The sequence below is a fragment of the Protomyctophum parallelum genome, assembly GCF_964188405.1.
Source record: "Protomyctophum parallelum genome assembly, chromosome: 20".
Lineage (NCBI taxonomy): Eukaryota > Metazoa > Chordata > Actinopteri > Myctophiformes > Myctophidae > Protomyctophum > Protomyctophum parallelum.
Genome location: NC_139718.1, coordinates 9,926,908 through 9,943,084, shown reverse-complemented (window position 1 = coordinate 9,943,084; position 16,177 = coordinate 9,926,908). Strand labels below are relative to the sequence as shown.

Here is a 16,177-nt window from a genome sequence, read left to right as displayed (position 1 = left end):
ATCAAGCTGTGGATGAATAAGGTTTGGCCTAATGTTTTGTATTCATTATGTAGTCCAGCATAATTGCCTCACCTCTTTTGCCTTTATTCATTGATCTCCTGCCAGAGCAGATGATGCTCTGCCAGAGAATGTGATGATGAACGGTAATAATCTAGTCTGAGTGTGTTTCTATTGTGTTGGGGGCGAAATGGGGCGTAGCCCGGCCCCCTCATCTAATATTCAGCCCCTAGTCAGGGCAGGGGGGATGCTGAGCCTGAGCCAAGCACTGCTTGTTGATATTCAGTGTTACAAGGAGCAAGGGATAGAAACCGCTCTGCCATTCAGTGTTACATATTAAATTTCACCCACACCAAGGTAAGACATTTGTGTTTAACCTACTTAATTCTTTATGGTATTTTCATCCTTTTTCTTGTGTGGCTGCTGGGTGCTTTTTATTTTTTTAGAGTTTGTACCCGATCAACCCTCAGCCAAGAGAAACCTCAAAGTGTATTGATATTGCCTGGTGCGTGCTTGTCTGATGTCATTGTCCATCTATTGTGCTGGGACTCTGGGAGTGGTACTGAGGAAAGAGGAGGGTGTGTCAGGCCCTCTACTGTAAACAAAGGCTTTTCATCACTTGTACACTTCAGTGACTGACACTGGACAGCACCATGTAGCCCATTGATATGCATTGTACTGACACTGGACAGCACCATGTAGTCCATTGATATGCATTGTACTGACAGGATTCTGAATTTGATTGAACACAATGTTTTTTTTCTCTCAGATCAGTGAAGGCCAAACATTTATCTTACTATAGGCTTGGATTTCAGTTACAAATATAGCTTACTTGTTACTTGTTTAACCCATTCTGACCTGAGATCAGATTCATACGAGGTTTCCACTGGACACACACTGGTCTGATTAACCCATTCTGACCTGAGATCAGATTCTAAAAATGTCAGTCGTTCTTCGATTTTTCAAAAATAGCAGACCTACAAGCTCGTAGCGCCACAAGGTGGCGCGCTATGAGCTTGTAGATCTGCTATTTTTCAATAGCTAAAGCATAACATGATGCCAACACCAAAATGGGTGCCCGGTCAGAATGGGTTAAGTCATATAGGATTCTTTTTAAAATTACTATTGTTACTTTATTGCTAAGCTGTTTTCTTGCTACAATGTTGAGGAGCTGAAAACTCTTGTGTGCCTAGTGTAGACTATATGGGATGATGTAACAAAAATAATATTTAATCTTAAATGTGGGTTCAAGCTTGACTCGACTCATGGCTAACCCTCCCACTAAATAATCTTCATTGAAATACTTGTGCCAGTGCTATGCTGTTCCATTATATTAAACATACTTTATATATATATCAGTCCTTAGTATTAAACCCAACATCTTAGTTTAAGTGATTGTTGTAGCCAGGCTATGCCTTATTAGATGGACGTGCCATGGCAGGAAACTGGTCTATAATGATGGATGAGCTTAACATGATGAATCATTAATGGGTTTTTTATTGATTTTCTGAATCCTAAGCAACAGGAAAGACCACCACGGGAGATGAGAGGGCTTTCTTTTGTCCCTTTTGGTTTTGAGTTGTGGTGGTGGGCTGGTGGCCGCTTAATATCACATGTTATTGTGGGAATCAAAACTCTTAAGTGAATCTTGGGGCCTACTTGTGTTCAGTTCAGCACATAGCCTATTCCATGGCAAGCTGGGGAAATGTAGCCAGTGGGCAGGGAAAGTGTAAAAGGCAGCCTCCTTAACCCATTCTGACCGGGCACCCATTTTGGTGTCAGCATCATGTTATGCTTTAGCTATTTAAAAATAGCAGATCTACAAGCTCATATCGCGCCACCGAGTGGCGCGATACGAGCTTGTAGGTCTGCTATTTTTGAAAAATCGAAGAGCGACTGACATTTTTAGAATCTGATCTCAGGTCAGAATGGGTTCATCAGACCAGTGTGTGTCCGGCGGAAACCTCGTATGAATCTGATCTCAGGTCAGAATGGCTTAAAACACCCGGCCTAAAGCCTATGCTAAGCCAGAGCCGGCCTACTGCTGATAATATTTAAAAAAATATATATAATAATAATATATATAATTATATATATATATATATATATATATATATATATATTGAGTATATCTACTCAACCTACACATACAAAAGTGGTAACACTTACTAAAGGTTGAGTCTTCAGTCTAGTCTATATAATGCATTTTAATCACACTTATAATTAGGGGTTGGGCAATATGGCGATAAATAATATATCGTCGAGACGATACAATGTCTCCACGTCAGGATATGCCTTTTGTTTTCAGAGATATTGTTCGTTACGTATATATTGTAATACAGTGAATGCACATTCTATGATTCATTCAATGCAGTTCTATACCTTAATCTACACTTCTGTAGAAGGACGGTTTTGTTCTATTTTGGTCTAAATGGTCTGTTACTCCTTTTTCTTTTAGTTCTTGTTACCTTGTAGGTGGTTGTATTTGAAGTAACTTGAAAAATAACCATTAACGCATTAAATAATATCTTGATAATTGTGTATGGTGATACTGCTTGAAAAAAAGATTGTGATATTATATCTTTCCAATATCACCCACCCCTGCTATAATATATTATAATGCTCTTATAAGACACTACTATAATGCTCTTATAAACACTTGTTATAATTGTTTATAATTATGCACAATTTATAACAAGTTTATAAGTGTTATAAGTGCCAGTCATAAATAATGCATTATAAGCTCCGTGACCGCAGAACAGCACATTATAACCACCATAAGATAGTCCATTATTATCAAGTGTCTTTGCTATTGCTATGCATGATAATAAACATTTATAACAAGTGTTATGAAGCTGTAGAAGTGGATTATGATGCATTATAAATAATAGCAATGCATTACAGACCCAACCTTTAAGTGAAGTGTTGCCTGGCAGTTATAATGTGCTGTTCTGCTGAGCTTACAATGCATTTATGACCACTGACCAGCACTTATAATAATTCATAAACCTTGTTATATATTGTTATGTTATACATAATTATAAAGATGTATACAGTGTTATGAAGCCTTACAAATGCATTATATATGTGATTTATAATGCATTAATAGACCCGACTTTACATAAAGTTTGACGAAATGCTTGTTTGTTTGTTTCTGTGGATTTTATTGATTAATCAGATTAAGGCCAACCATTTATATCTGTTCAAATGGCTACTGTTCCTTGCATCAAAGCACCGAGCCATTAAAAAGACAAAGCTCTGCTCCGGTTTTGCCTAATAGACTACATGAGATCTACCGAGTCCCAATTTGAAAGTCTGGAGAGATTGGCAGAAGAAAGTAGGCTATGTCTGGAGATAATTGGAGTGCACAGCCGAGCACACCAATTAGCTAACTCGTCTTTTCAAAGGGGGTCAAAGTTTGAGGCTTATTGTTTGGCTTCGTGGAGGTATGTAACTAACTGGCTCTGCTCCGTATCTTAAGCAGAACATTGTGACTGCTTAGTACTGGTAGTGAGTGGAGAAGTTTCACTTCTCATTTCCATGCATGAGTTGGCAGAGACAGCGTGGGATTATTACACACTAGTATCATGTGGCCGTGGCCTCAATTAGCCCTGAATATGTCCATTGCCAAGGCCAGTTGCAACAAAAATATTATTTACTATGGAATGTAAAACATTCTTCTGACTCACAAATGCGCGGTGCACACAACCTCTTATTACTCATTGTTTTAGCTTAGATTCTCTACAAAGGATATATTCCTATTAAACTGTATATTATATACCCCTTTTTTGTGTGTGTATATTTTGTATACTGTATGTACAAAGAAGAAAAAAATATATACCGGTATACATACAAAAATGGGTGTGCACGGTATGTAAAAATAAATAATAAATAATAGAGGAAAAAAAAAAAAAAAAACTAAAGTAATCATTGCTATATAGAGTTCAGTAAAGGGTCTCCCCATTTTGTCCAGCTCTTTAAACATAAAACAGCATATATGTCAGCAGCATACCACTTTCATCCAATCACAGAACTGATAATAACAAAGAGTTATTATCATCAGCTTAATGTAATTGTGCTGTCTGTTCCAATGTTGTCTGTTCATCTTTTTTTTGTTCAATCACTTACAATTTCACGTGCTTATCCTGCATGAGGTCTTTCTCCTGATTTAGGGATACCCAACCTGAAAAAAATCTATTTAATAAAGATCTGGAGACAGATTGGGAGACCCCTGTTGGTGAACAAACGCTCTATAGCCGTGATTTAATAAATAAAGAACTTACTTTTAATGACCACCACCAATTCTCTTCAGAGTCTCTTAATGTTAGTTACCAATGTGAACCTCACTTTGTGAAGCGCAAGCTTTGCCTTCTCAAATCTATAGGGTGTAATACACCGGCTTATCTCTCCTCTCTCCTGTCTCCCCCACCGCCCGCCCGACCCCACCCCCACAGAGTGGTGCGACGCTGGGCTAGCCGTCAGCCATGGACACCACCACCTCGCTCAAGATGACCACTCTGGCCACCCAGAATCTGTTCAGCTTTGTGGAGGAGGAGAACCTGAGCGCCGTCAAAGCCCACCTGGACATGTACAAGGAGGTGGACAGCAGGAGCGACGTAAGTCAGCGACATCGCTACACACCGCCATACTTTTCTTTTACTTAGTTAAAACCCATTTTGACCTGAGATCAGATTCTAAAAAATGTCTGTTTGAAAATGACAGTTTTCTGAAAAAGTTATGTTTCTATGTCAGTCGTTCTTCGATTTTTCAAAAATAGCAGACCTACAAGCTCGTAGCGTGCCACTCGGTGGCACGCTATGAGCTTGTAGATCTGCTATTTTTCAATAGCTAAAGCATAACATAATGCTAACACCAAAAGGCGTTCCCACCCAAAATGGGTTAAGTACTGTACTTATTACTTAACCCATTCATGACGGGGGACCCTGTTTGGTGTTGGTGCTGCGCTACGAGCTTGTAGATCTGCTATTTTTTTTAAAAATCATGAAAATGTGGTGCAAATCTTTGAATATATATTCTTTCAGAGCGAACGTTTTTAACTCAAATCTTTGCTCATGGGGGGGGGGGGGGGGGGGGGTCCCTGGAAAAACATATTTTCAGATGGGAGTCCGTGGCCAATTATAGATAATTCTGTGGGTCCGTGACATAGTTTGAGAACTGCTGACATAAGTTTTTCAGAAAACCGTCAGGATTTAGAAGAAAAAGATGAGTGTCACTTTTTATTCATTTGCTGCTTTCTTTTGTTTTAATGATTTTAGCTATTTTTCTTTACATGAAAAGATTTTTTTTATAAATAATAATAATAATGAGGTAGCATTTTACACATGGGATGCGAGTGTTACCGATTTCTGTGTGTGACGTCTCTGAGTGAAAATGTCCTTTTCTTTGTTTGGAACTCTTTCTTTGCTGAACTCATGCACTCCTTATTTCTCTTACGGCAATTGAGCCCATTTAGATGCAGTCAAGAATTCAGAGAGTGATGTGTAGGATTAATTTGGCTGCGTGCGTGCGTGTGTGTATATAATTTGTGTACATTTAACAATGTAATATATAATGTTATTATGCTGCTGTGTCACGAGTTAAAGGTTTTGCAAAGTGGACGGATACTACAACCGATGAATGTTAAAACGTGTTGTTAGAATTAGATGTTTGTTTAACATGACAACTGAGATGACATTGAAGTGACCTAATCCACCTTTGCTCTAACAACCACATTTCTGCTTAGGCGTTTGATTGTCATTATCCTTTAGTGTCTCTCAACAGACTACTCGTTTATTTCCAAATTGTAGCCTGGGCGTTTAATACGTCAAATCGTTTTGGACTCCGGTCGTTTAACCCCCGGGCCGACCTGGTTCTACACCGCTACCTATACGATGTTTTACCTTTAATGCCGGCTGCGCCCTCTGTGTCACGTACACCTCTGTGTACTTTTGTATTTTTGAGTGGTGCAACCACTCCCTTACGGAGCTATGTGTGTGGGTAGCTGGCTGGCTGGCTGGCTGGCTGGCTGGCTGGGTGGGTATGAGCACGAAAACAGCATGGTTGTTTTTCACCACCTGTGCGCAACCTAACGCACACACAAACACACACGCACGTATTAACTGTATATATGATGCTTTCGGGTTTGCCAGTACAGTACTGTACTGTACAGTAGAGGGACCGCCACACGGTAACTCTGTCATTTCTCAACCGTTTCGGGTGCCGGGCGGCACGCCGGAACCGGCCCGGCCCCCTGGGCGCGTTCCTGGGGCTCTGGAACCCGCCCCCCACCCCTGGGGACCCCCACATGGTAACTCTGTCATTTCTCTACCGTTTCGTACGCGGGGCGGCTCGCCGGAACCGGGCCGGCACCCTGGGTGTGTTCCTGTGGGTCTGGAACCCCCCCCCCCCCCCGGGAATCCCCACACGTAGTTGCAACACTCACTTCACACGGGTGTGATTTTATTTATTTTGTAAGAATTTGAAGGTTTTCTGAAAACCGTAGGTTAGGTTATAGGAGGCGTTTTTAGAATCGGCCTCGGGTCTAAATGGGTTGAAAGGAACCGGGCGGCTATTTGCAGCAGGCTTTTATTTATTTTTGCACTGGACTGTACCAGGCCATTATTTGGTTACAATTCCAATTAGTAGTGCTCCACGATTCTTGCTCAAATGTGAATCTCGATTTTCCTCCACAAGAATTGAGACCACGATTCTCACACGATTCTTTCCGTGAAAATATTTATTCAAAAATCCTAAACAAAAACATATGAGTAACTGAAATGAATTGGACAGCCATAGTGCTGCACGATTCTTCACAAAATGAGATTGCATACAGTAGGTGTCTGAATCTAAATTATCAATCTTTTTTCGATTAATTGTGCCAAATACCAATTGAAGAAATGGCAAATAATAGCCCTGGCTGTTTTATTTGGAGGGGGCAATATTTGGACGGGGGGGGGGGGGGGGGGGGGGTTGGCTCTCTCAGAATGGACAGACCCCTCTTATGGTGTAAACCTCTATCTGTTTTGACTCTTTCAGAATGGACAGACCCCTCTTATGGTGTAAACCGCTGTCTGTTTTGACTCTTTCATAATGGACAGACCCCTCTTATGGTGTAAACCTCTATCTGTTTTGACTCTTTCAGAATGGACAGACCCCTCTTATTGTGTAAACCTCTATCTGTTTTGACTCTCTCAGAATGGACAGACCCCTCTTATGGTGTAAACCGCTGTCTGTTTTTGACTCTTTCATAATGGACAGACCCCTCTTATGGTGTAAACCGCTGTCTGTTTTGACTCTTTCAGAATGGACAGACCCCTCTTATGGTGTAAACCGCTGTCTGTTTTTGACTCTTTCAGAATGGACAGACCCCTCTTATGGTGTAAACCGCTGTCTGTTTTGACTCTTTCAGAATGGACAGACCCCTCTTATGGTGTAAACCGCTGTCTGTTTTGACTCTTTCAGAATGGACAGACCCCTCTTATGGTGTAAACCGCTGTCTGTTTTGACTCTTTCAGAATGGACAGACCCCTCTTATGGTGTAAACCGCTGTCTGTTTTGACTCTTTCAGAATGGACAGACCCCTCTTATGGTGTAAACCTCTATCTGTTTTGACTCTTTCAGAATGGACAGACCCCTCTTATGGTGTAAACCGCTGTCTGTTTTGACTCTTTCAGAATGGACAGACCCCTCTTATGGTGTAAACCGCTGTCTGTTTTGACTCTTTCAGAATGGACAGACCCCTCTTATGGTGTAAACCGCTGTCTGTTTTGACTCTTTCAGAATGGACAGACCCCTCTTATGGCAGCGGCAGAACAAGGCCACCTGGAGATCGTCCAGGAGCTCGTTAGGAGGGGCGCCAACGTTAACCTGGACGATGTGGTAAACACACACACACACACACACACACACACACACACACACACACACACACACGTGCACGCCTCTCTGACCTGGACAATGTGGTAAACACACACACAGTACACACACATGCGTATTCGATCAAGACCCAAAACATTTTTTTAGACGTTTTCCCGTGACCCAAACTATTCCTTAAAGATGGAGTGCCGTGATTTTTTTTCCCACCCTAAAACATGATCATCAGGTCTTGTTGTTATATAAGGAGGTATAGTTTTTTTACCAAAAAGTGTACAGTATTTGTTAAAATGTTGTTTTTATGTGGGCACGCCCACCAGTTCATTAAGTATGCCTGGTTAGCCACGATGGGTGGTGATCCACCTGAACTGAAGCCGCACCCACAGCTTTAGTTGTATGATAAAGGGGGAGGGGTTAGGGGAGGGGCTGATAATGTGATGTCACTATATTACTGTTTATTTCATTGGCCCATTTGACTGTCAAGGGTTCAGCCTCCAGGAAGAAACCCTAAATACAAGAGAGACCCGGAAAATAAATCCCCATTCATTTTCCTCATAGACTTTTCAGAAAGTATTTATTTAAAGATGTTTACGCCGCGGACAAAGCCAACTCTTGTCGTGACAAATCAATTTTTCGGGCTGAACAAATAATTAGAAAGAAGAAGAAAAACAGCAGGTTACAACACTTTTTTTGTTCTTCTTCTTTGTAATTATTTGTTTGGTCCAAAATATTGTTCTTGTTGTCATGATTTGTCACGACAAGAGTTGGATTTGTACGACGCTTATAAGGTCTTTAAATAAATATGTTTTGAAATGTCTATGAGGAAAATGCATTGGGAACTATTTCCTGGACCTGGCGTCGTCATGAAAGGGGGCAGGACTGCGACGCTCTATACACCATTGCACATAAAAACGACTCCAGGGTGTCTAATGAAGTACTGTCACCTCATAGACACATGAAAAATACAAAAATTGTGGCACTTTCTTTTAAAAACATTTTGGAAATGATAATTAAAAACAAATTGAAACAAATACAAATAAAGGGACACATGAAAACGTGTCTGTGACCCAAAAATGTGTCCCGACCCATGGTTAGGGAAGCGGCGCTGTGTAGGACACTGCAGGTACAGGAGGAACGCAAACACCGCGGTCACCTCAGCCACAGTCATTCTCCACACAGAACACTCTGCTGACCTCTTGGCCTCCGTGCTCCATCTGGTGCTGAACTCACCACAGTGTGGCTTTACTACATGGCCATTATGAGCCATCATGAGCCATAACAACGCCCCCCCCCCCCCCCCCCCCATCCCCAAAATTGTGCGTTCGCACATATACACGCCCACGGCGCCACACCTCTCATTACAACCTCGCGCACGAGTAACCCGCCATTACGCAGCACTCACACTCACCGCGTTGCACTAGTTGTGTTGTCCGTCGAGGGAGACACAGGTCGACAAAACCGAGCAGCACACAGTCGCTCCTACTCTCTCCATCTCTCTCTCTCTCTCTCGTCTCACACCTCTCGTCTGTGCCTCCCGTCCCGCTCCCATGAGCACCTGGTATGACAAGTTGGTAGGTATACCGTCCTCGTTCGGCGCGGCTTCTCGCCCCCAACGTCCGACCGGAGTAGGAGATCCGATCGCGGGACGGTGATCCCATGGTGGTAATCCGTTGTGTGTGTGTGTGTGTGTGTGTGTGTGTGTGTGTGTGTGTGTGTGTGTGTGTGTGTGTGTGTGTGTGTGTGTGTGTGTGTGTGTGTGTGTGTGCGCGCGCAGGACTGTTGGACGGCGCTGATCTCTGCAGCCAAGGAGGGACACATCGAGGTGGTGCAGGAGCTGCTGGACAACAATGCCAACCTGGAACACAGAGACATGGTGAGAGAGAGGACGAAAAGGGGGGCAGTGGTGGAAAATGTAGTTGTTTTACTTAACCGATTCTGACCTGAGATCAGATTCTAAAAATGTCTTCTACATCCTGACAGTTTTCAGAAAAAGCTATGTTTCTATGTCAGTCGTTCTTCGATTTTTCAAAAATAGCAGACCTACAAGCTCATAGCGCGCCACTCGGTGGCGCGCTATGAGCTTGTAGATCTGCTATTTTTCAATAGCTAAAGCATGACATGATGCTAACACCAAAAGGGGTTCCCACCCAAAATGGGTTAAGGTAAAAGTATCAATACTGTTTATATATTTAGAAAATACTCCGTTGCGTCGCGACGCATTGGGAGCTTGTAGATCGGCTATTTTTCAAATGGCCCGAAATGTGTGTTTTGAGATAATGATCAACGTAACTAGTAACTAAAGTTTTCAAATAAATGTAGTGGAGTAAAAGTGCAATATTTGCCTCTTGAGATGTAGTGGAGTAAAAGTAAAAGCATTGGAAATTTGGAAATACTCAAGTAGGCCTAAAGTACAAATGCCTCAAAAATGTTACATTAAGTAAATGTACTTAGTTACTTTCCGCCACTGCGAAAGGGCCCTGGCAAAAGGGAGTGGGGATCCAAAGTGAGAAGAGAGAGTGTAAAATGCAAAAGTCACGCAATTACGCGGGAAAGAGAGTGAGAAAGCAGTAGCTGGAGACAAGGAGCCATGGGACCCGACTGTACTTAGGGTTTTCACTCTGTACTCGATGACTCATTGTCTGCCATTTCCCTGGGCGTTGAGGGAGAAGATGAAAAACAGAGTGGGGATTTAGGTGCGAAAATGTGGTGCGATACAGTCAGCAAAGAAATGGATGATAAAAGCGCTATGTAAGAAAAAAAACTAAAGCGATGCTGAATTAAATGCTGACATGATTGGGGTTTTTATTTTTTTTTGCAGCCTGAAGTTAAACCTCCTGTAACTTTAGAGATTTAACCCATTTTGGGCGGGAACCCCTTTTGGTGTTAGCGTTATGTTGCGCTTTAGCTATTGAAAAATAGCAGATCTACAAGCTCATAGCGCGCCACCGAGTGGCGCGCTACGAGCTTGTAGGTCTGCTATTTTTGAAAAATCGTCTGTCAGGATGTAGAAGACATTTTTAGAATCTGATCTCAGGTCAAAATGGGTTAAACGGCAGTTTGCTTAGCTGGCAGAACACAACTTGTAGCAGCAAGTCGCCCCCCCGTTTTATCGTGCAGCCTTATTGCTTATTTATTATGGGCCTCCTTCAATGCCACGAGCTCCTGTCCTGTTTGATGCCGGTTGACTCTGCGGGCCGAACAGAAGTGAATGATTCATTCGCCCCAGAAATGGACATAAAATTACATTAGCCCTTAGTGTGACGCTTCCTCTGCTGTCGTAATTCCATTTACTGAGCTCTGCTTGTCTTACTAACTACAGCACATGCGTCTGTGATGCAGCAGGATGTGGACCTGTCATAGCCCACACAGCCCTTCATAGTCACTCATTCACTCATTCATTCATTCATTCATTCATTCATTCATTCACTCATTCATTCATTCATTCACTCATTCATTCATTCATTCATTCATTCACTCATTCATTCATTCATTCACTCATTCATTCACTCATTCATTCATTCATTCATTCACTCATTCATTCATTCATTCATTCATTCATTCATTCATTCATTCATTCATTCACTCACTCACTCATTCATTCATTCATTCATTCATTCATTCATTCATTCATTCATGTGCAACACGATGACAATGTCTCTGCTGTCGGGAAGAAACCACCTAACTCCAAAAGGTTCAACCAACACACAGACGTAAAGGGTGTTCAATAGCACTGATTTTAGTAAAAAACTAAAAATGGAGTTGGGTGGTTTCCTCCCGAAAGCAACGAACTATACAACATGGCATTTCCCCATTGATGCAGGGTCAATCTGCTTTGTATTGTGCTCTGTGAGGTGGGTTTTATGAGTGCAGTAAGCCACTCTCTGTATCATGGAAAAAGGCACACTATCTTCCTATCCTGAGATTATTTATTTGGATTACTTCCAGCATATTGGCTTTAACCCATTTTGGGAACCCCTTTTGGTGTTATGTTATGCTTTAGCTATTGAAGAATAGCAGATCTACAAGCTTGTAGCTCTGCTATTTTTGAAAAACCGAAAAACGACTGACATAGAAACATAGCTTTTTCAGAAAACTGTCAGGATGTAGAAGACATTTTTAGAATCTGATCTCAGGTCAAAATGGGTTAAATGCATGCATTCCTGGTTTAGAGTGGACCTTGTTACCCTACATGGCGGGCAGGTTCCTCCAGGACTGGATGAGCATGACTGGGGTCGGGTGGTGACTGGATGAGTCATGGGAGAGCAGGCCAGGGTGTGTCTAAGCTCAGCTGTAACGGTCAAAGCCTGTGAGCCCATAATGACACCAGCGTAGGATTATAACCAGCCACGGTGTGATACCGTGTTCACTCACTGGAAAGTGTGTCACACCAATCCTAAAATACCACGTTTTCCTCCTACCACAACGTCTGCTGTTGCTTTTTTTATTTTAATTACTTTTTTACCTATTGAAGGAAGCGTGGGGAATTACTTTATGGTGAAAAAAGCAGTATATTAGCGTATTTTGTTCCCTGTCAAATCTTCAGATACTTTCTATTAGGGTGTCGATTCGAATTAGAATTGGGATTCCGTTATGAACGATTCAAAATCGATTCATAATTTCCTTTTTTTCTGGTTATTGTTACAGGAGTTTTCACTACATGGTGTTTGTGATATGAAATGTATGCTCCCCCTAATCACAGTAAACATCATGTCTTCAGTCATTTTCAAGTTACTGTAGTCACGTCAGTTCAAGACTGGAGTAGATTGTGATGAAATCTTATGTATTGAATCGAGAATCATTTTGAATGGAAAATCGTTTTGAATCTGAAAAAAAAAGAAGCTTTTGAATCGAATCGTGACCCCAAGAATCGGAATCTAATTGTGGGACTCCCAAAGATTCACAGCCCTACTTTCTATAAATGCTGAGCCTATGTTACTGTACGTATCTCCTCCTGTATATATGTTACTATGTTACTGTACGTGTGTCCTCCTGTATAAATGCTGAGCCTATGTTACTGTACGTGTCTCCTGTATTTAGGGAGGCTGGAGTGCTCTCATGTGGGCATCCTATAAGGGCCGGACAGACGTGGCACAGCTGCTGCTGGAGAAAGGAGCCAACCCCAACATCACTGGACAGGTACTGGGACACAAAATCTGTCCATTCCACCATTATTATCTTGTCATAATCTCTTACATTTTAAGACCCTAGTATTTAGTTTATCTGGACACATAGAAAACGATACCGGGCCCGCCGGTTCAGTGCCAGCTGTTGGGGGCTGTTTTCACGGGAGGAAAAAAGTGAACGTGTCGGTAACCCTGTTCTTTAACCCATCATCTGCTGATGTAGCAGTTCGAGGTGGCTTAACCCATTCTGGGCGGGAACCCCTTTTGGTGTTAGCATTACGTTATGCTTTAGCTATTGAAAAATAGCAGATCTACAAGCTCATAGCGCGCCACCGAGTGGCGCGCTACGAGCTTGTAGATCTGCTATTTTAGAAAAATCTTTCAAATGTGGTGCAAATCATTGAATATATATTTCAGAGCGAACATTTTGAACTAAAATATTGGCTTCTGGGGGGTCCCTGGAACTACATATTTTGAGATGGGGGTCCGTGGCCCAGTAGAGATAATTCTGGGGGTCCTTGACATGAAAAAGGGTGAGCACCGCTGACATAGAAACATGGGTTTTTCAGAAAAATGTTTGATTAGATTAGATTAGATGATTTAGAAGCCTTTTTTTTTAATCGACCTCAGTCCAAAATGGCTTAAGGCACGGGTCTTGACAGAGTCATTAGTTATGGCCGGTGTGACTGCAGCTCCTCTCCTTTATTTATCCCAACAGTACAGCGTCTACCCCATTATCTGGGCGGCCGGTCGAGGCCACGGTGAGATCGTCCACCTCCTGTTACAGCACGGCGCCAAGGTCAACTGCTCGGATAAGGTAACCTAACCACCACGTGGCGACCACAGAGGATGCCATGAGTAATGATGTGTATGTAAAAGTTCACTCGGTCAACGCAGTAAAACGACCTGCGTTAACTCTGTGAGTGTAATTTTAAACACTATTAAACACTAAATCAAGGGTGCCCAAAAGGTAGATTGTGATCTACCAGTACATCACAAAGGCTGTGCAGGTAGGACCACATGGCATACACCTACAAATATATCATTTTAATAAAAAAATTAAAAACATCTGCCACTTGTTGAGCTGGTCATTTTGAAAGTAGCGCTCAGGTCAAAAACAGTGTGGACACACCTGCACCAAATCCTTATATTAACCCATTCTAGGCGGGAACCCCTTTTGGTGTTTTAACTAAGCCTCCTTAGTTTAACAGCATTATGTTATACTTTAGCTATTGAAAAATAGCAGATCTACAAGCTCATAGCCACTTGTTGAGCTTGTAGGTCTGCTATTTCTTTTTAATCGAAGAACCACTGACATAGAAACATAGCTTTTTCAGAAAGCTTTCAGGATGTAGAAGACATTTTTTTAATCTGATCTCAGGTCAAAATAGGTTAAAGAACATACTTTGTTGACCCGAGACCTCCATGACGCTGAAACCCCTCATTCTTTCACTGTACACCAAATCTCTTCTATGAGATTATAGCCAATCTACCAGCGTGTTGTGAGCTTATAGATCTTCGATGTCACCTATTATTGTTTCCGGGGCTTTTCTTCCTTTTATTTTGTATAGTACAGTAGAGACAAATAGGAAATAGAGAGAGACGGGGAGTGACACGCAGCAAAGGTCGTCAGGGCCCAGTAGTCGAACTCGTGACTCGCTGTCTGTCAGGCTGCATTAGAGCCTATATGTGGTATATGCGCCTTAACTGCTAGGCCATCGGTGCCCCTACTGTATGTACACCTATTTTTAATTGGCAGCCTGTTTGCCTATTATAGCACAGCTGCTCCAGAATAGAGACCCTGGGGTTCATGTGCTTAAAGGGACACTTCACCCTTTTTGCAAAAAAATATATGTTAATTGACGTTTAGAAGCTTTAGAACACTTTCCTGGGGGTCTTTATGTGTGTAATATGTGGTTTTAGCTATTTTAGATTGTAGCAGTGAGCACAGTGTCTCTGATGTCATGGACACTGGGCTCACTACCTTCCTGGACTACAAATCCCATAATTATTTGGTGCTCTGCTCCTCCTTGTGGATAGGGGGGATGGCTGTCTTACTGAGACAACATGTAGTCCAGGAAGGTAGTGATCCCAGTGTCCATGACATCAGAGACACTGGGCTCACTGCTACAATCTAAAATATCTAAAACCACATATTACATACATAAAGACCCCCAGGAAAGAGTTCTAAAGCTTCTAAACGTCATTAACATATATTTTTTTGCAAAGAGGGTGAAGTGTCCCTTTAAAGTGGTCCTGTAGTCTTCACTACCAAATATAAAGTGCATTGCAATCCTAAGCTTTCTCGTCTGAAGATCTTAGTAACTAAGTATTTCAGTCACTGTAAGGGCCCACGCATAAGGGCTGCGTTTAAACCAGACAAAGCAAAGCAAAGCAATGTTCTTTGTTTACCCAGGAAAGGGGACTAAGCCAAGGACTTGTTTACAGCCACGCCCTGCTCATAGAACATTTCATGGTAGGGGTTCAATGCCTTGCTCAAGGGCACTTCAGTGGTGGTAATTTTAACGTGCCGGTCCGGGGATTCGAACTGGCGACCTTCCGGTATCAAGACCGCTCCGCTAACCGTTCGGCCACCGCTGACCTAATCAATTAACGATTTAATACCTGAAAGAACTCTTTGAAGGGGCTAAATCGGATGCCAATTAATTAAAAACTAAGCCTAGGGTTTTGTCTTGTCTTTGATTGTATCCGACACATATCTGAAGCATTTATGGTAGATATATGCCCAGTAAATAAACAATTATAATCACATTTCGTCACTCACCAGCTCAACTTCACCCGTCAACAACAATGTCGATTGTCGAACTGAACCGTGGCCAGTCGACGCATGCGCAAATGAGCCTACAGTACCTGATGCAACACACCTAAAATTAACAAATATGCACTCCAACAATAGACACAGGATGAAAATGACCACACCATTAATTTAAACATTTAACTCCTAAATAAATCTGCATATTGCACCAATACGTTTGGGTCTAACTCTCCCAGAAAGTAGAAATATATTATTGCCAAATAAACACCAGAAGCGATACATTGTGCGTGACCACTACTACCAGAAGAGGTCACTATTACACCACTCAATACAAAAAAGGTAATAGAAAACATTGCAAGAAAATGTTTATATAAAGAAATGGGATAAAACTACACAATGGTACCACTCC

General features: G+C 42.0%; 1 protein-coding gene across 5 annotated transcripts in view; it reads left to right on the top strand.

The window, feature by feature from the left end:
• kidins220a (kinase D-interacting substrate 220a) overlaps positions 1 to 16,177 on the top strand; it is a 100,060-nt gene that overhangs the window by 1,044 nt on the left and 82,839 nt on the right. For 4 of the 5 annotated variants that reach the window (XM_083791997.1, XM_083791996.1, XM_083791995.1 and 1 more), the window contains exons 2-6: positions 4,452 to 4,613; positions 7,777 to 7,875; positions 9,644 to 9,742; positions 12,907 to 13,005; positions 13,711 to 13,809. In XM_083791997.1, the coding sequence (XP_083648123.1) occupies positions 4,482 to 4,613; positions 7,777 to 7,875; positions 9,644 to 9,742; positions 12,907 to 13,005; positions 13,711 to 13,809 (528 nt within the window). In that variant the 5' untranslated portion in view covers positions 4,452 to 4,481. Of the gene's footprint in view, positions 1 to 4,451; positions 4,614 to 7,776; positions 7,876 to 9,313; positions 9,441 to 9,643; positions 9,743 to 12,906; positions 13,006 to 13,710; positions 13,810 to 16,177 lie in introns of those variants that run through there. The other variant, XM_083791998.1, reaches the window with a different exon arrangement.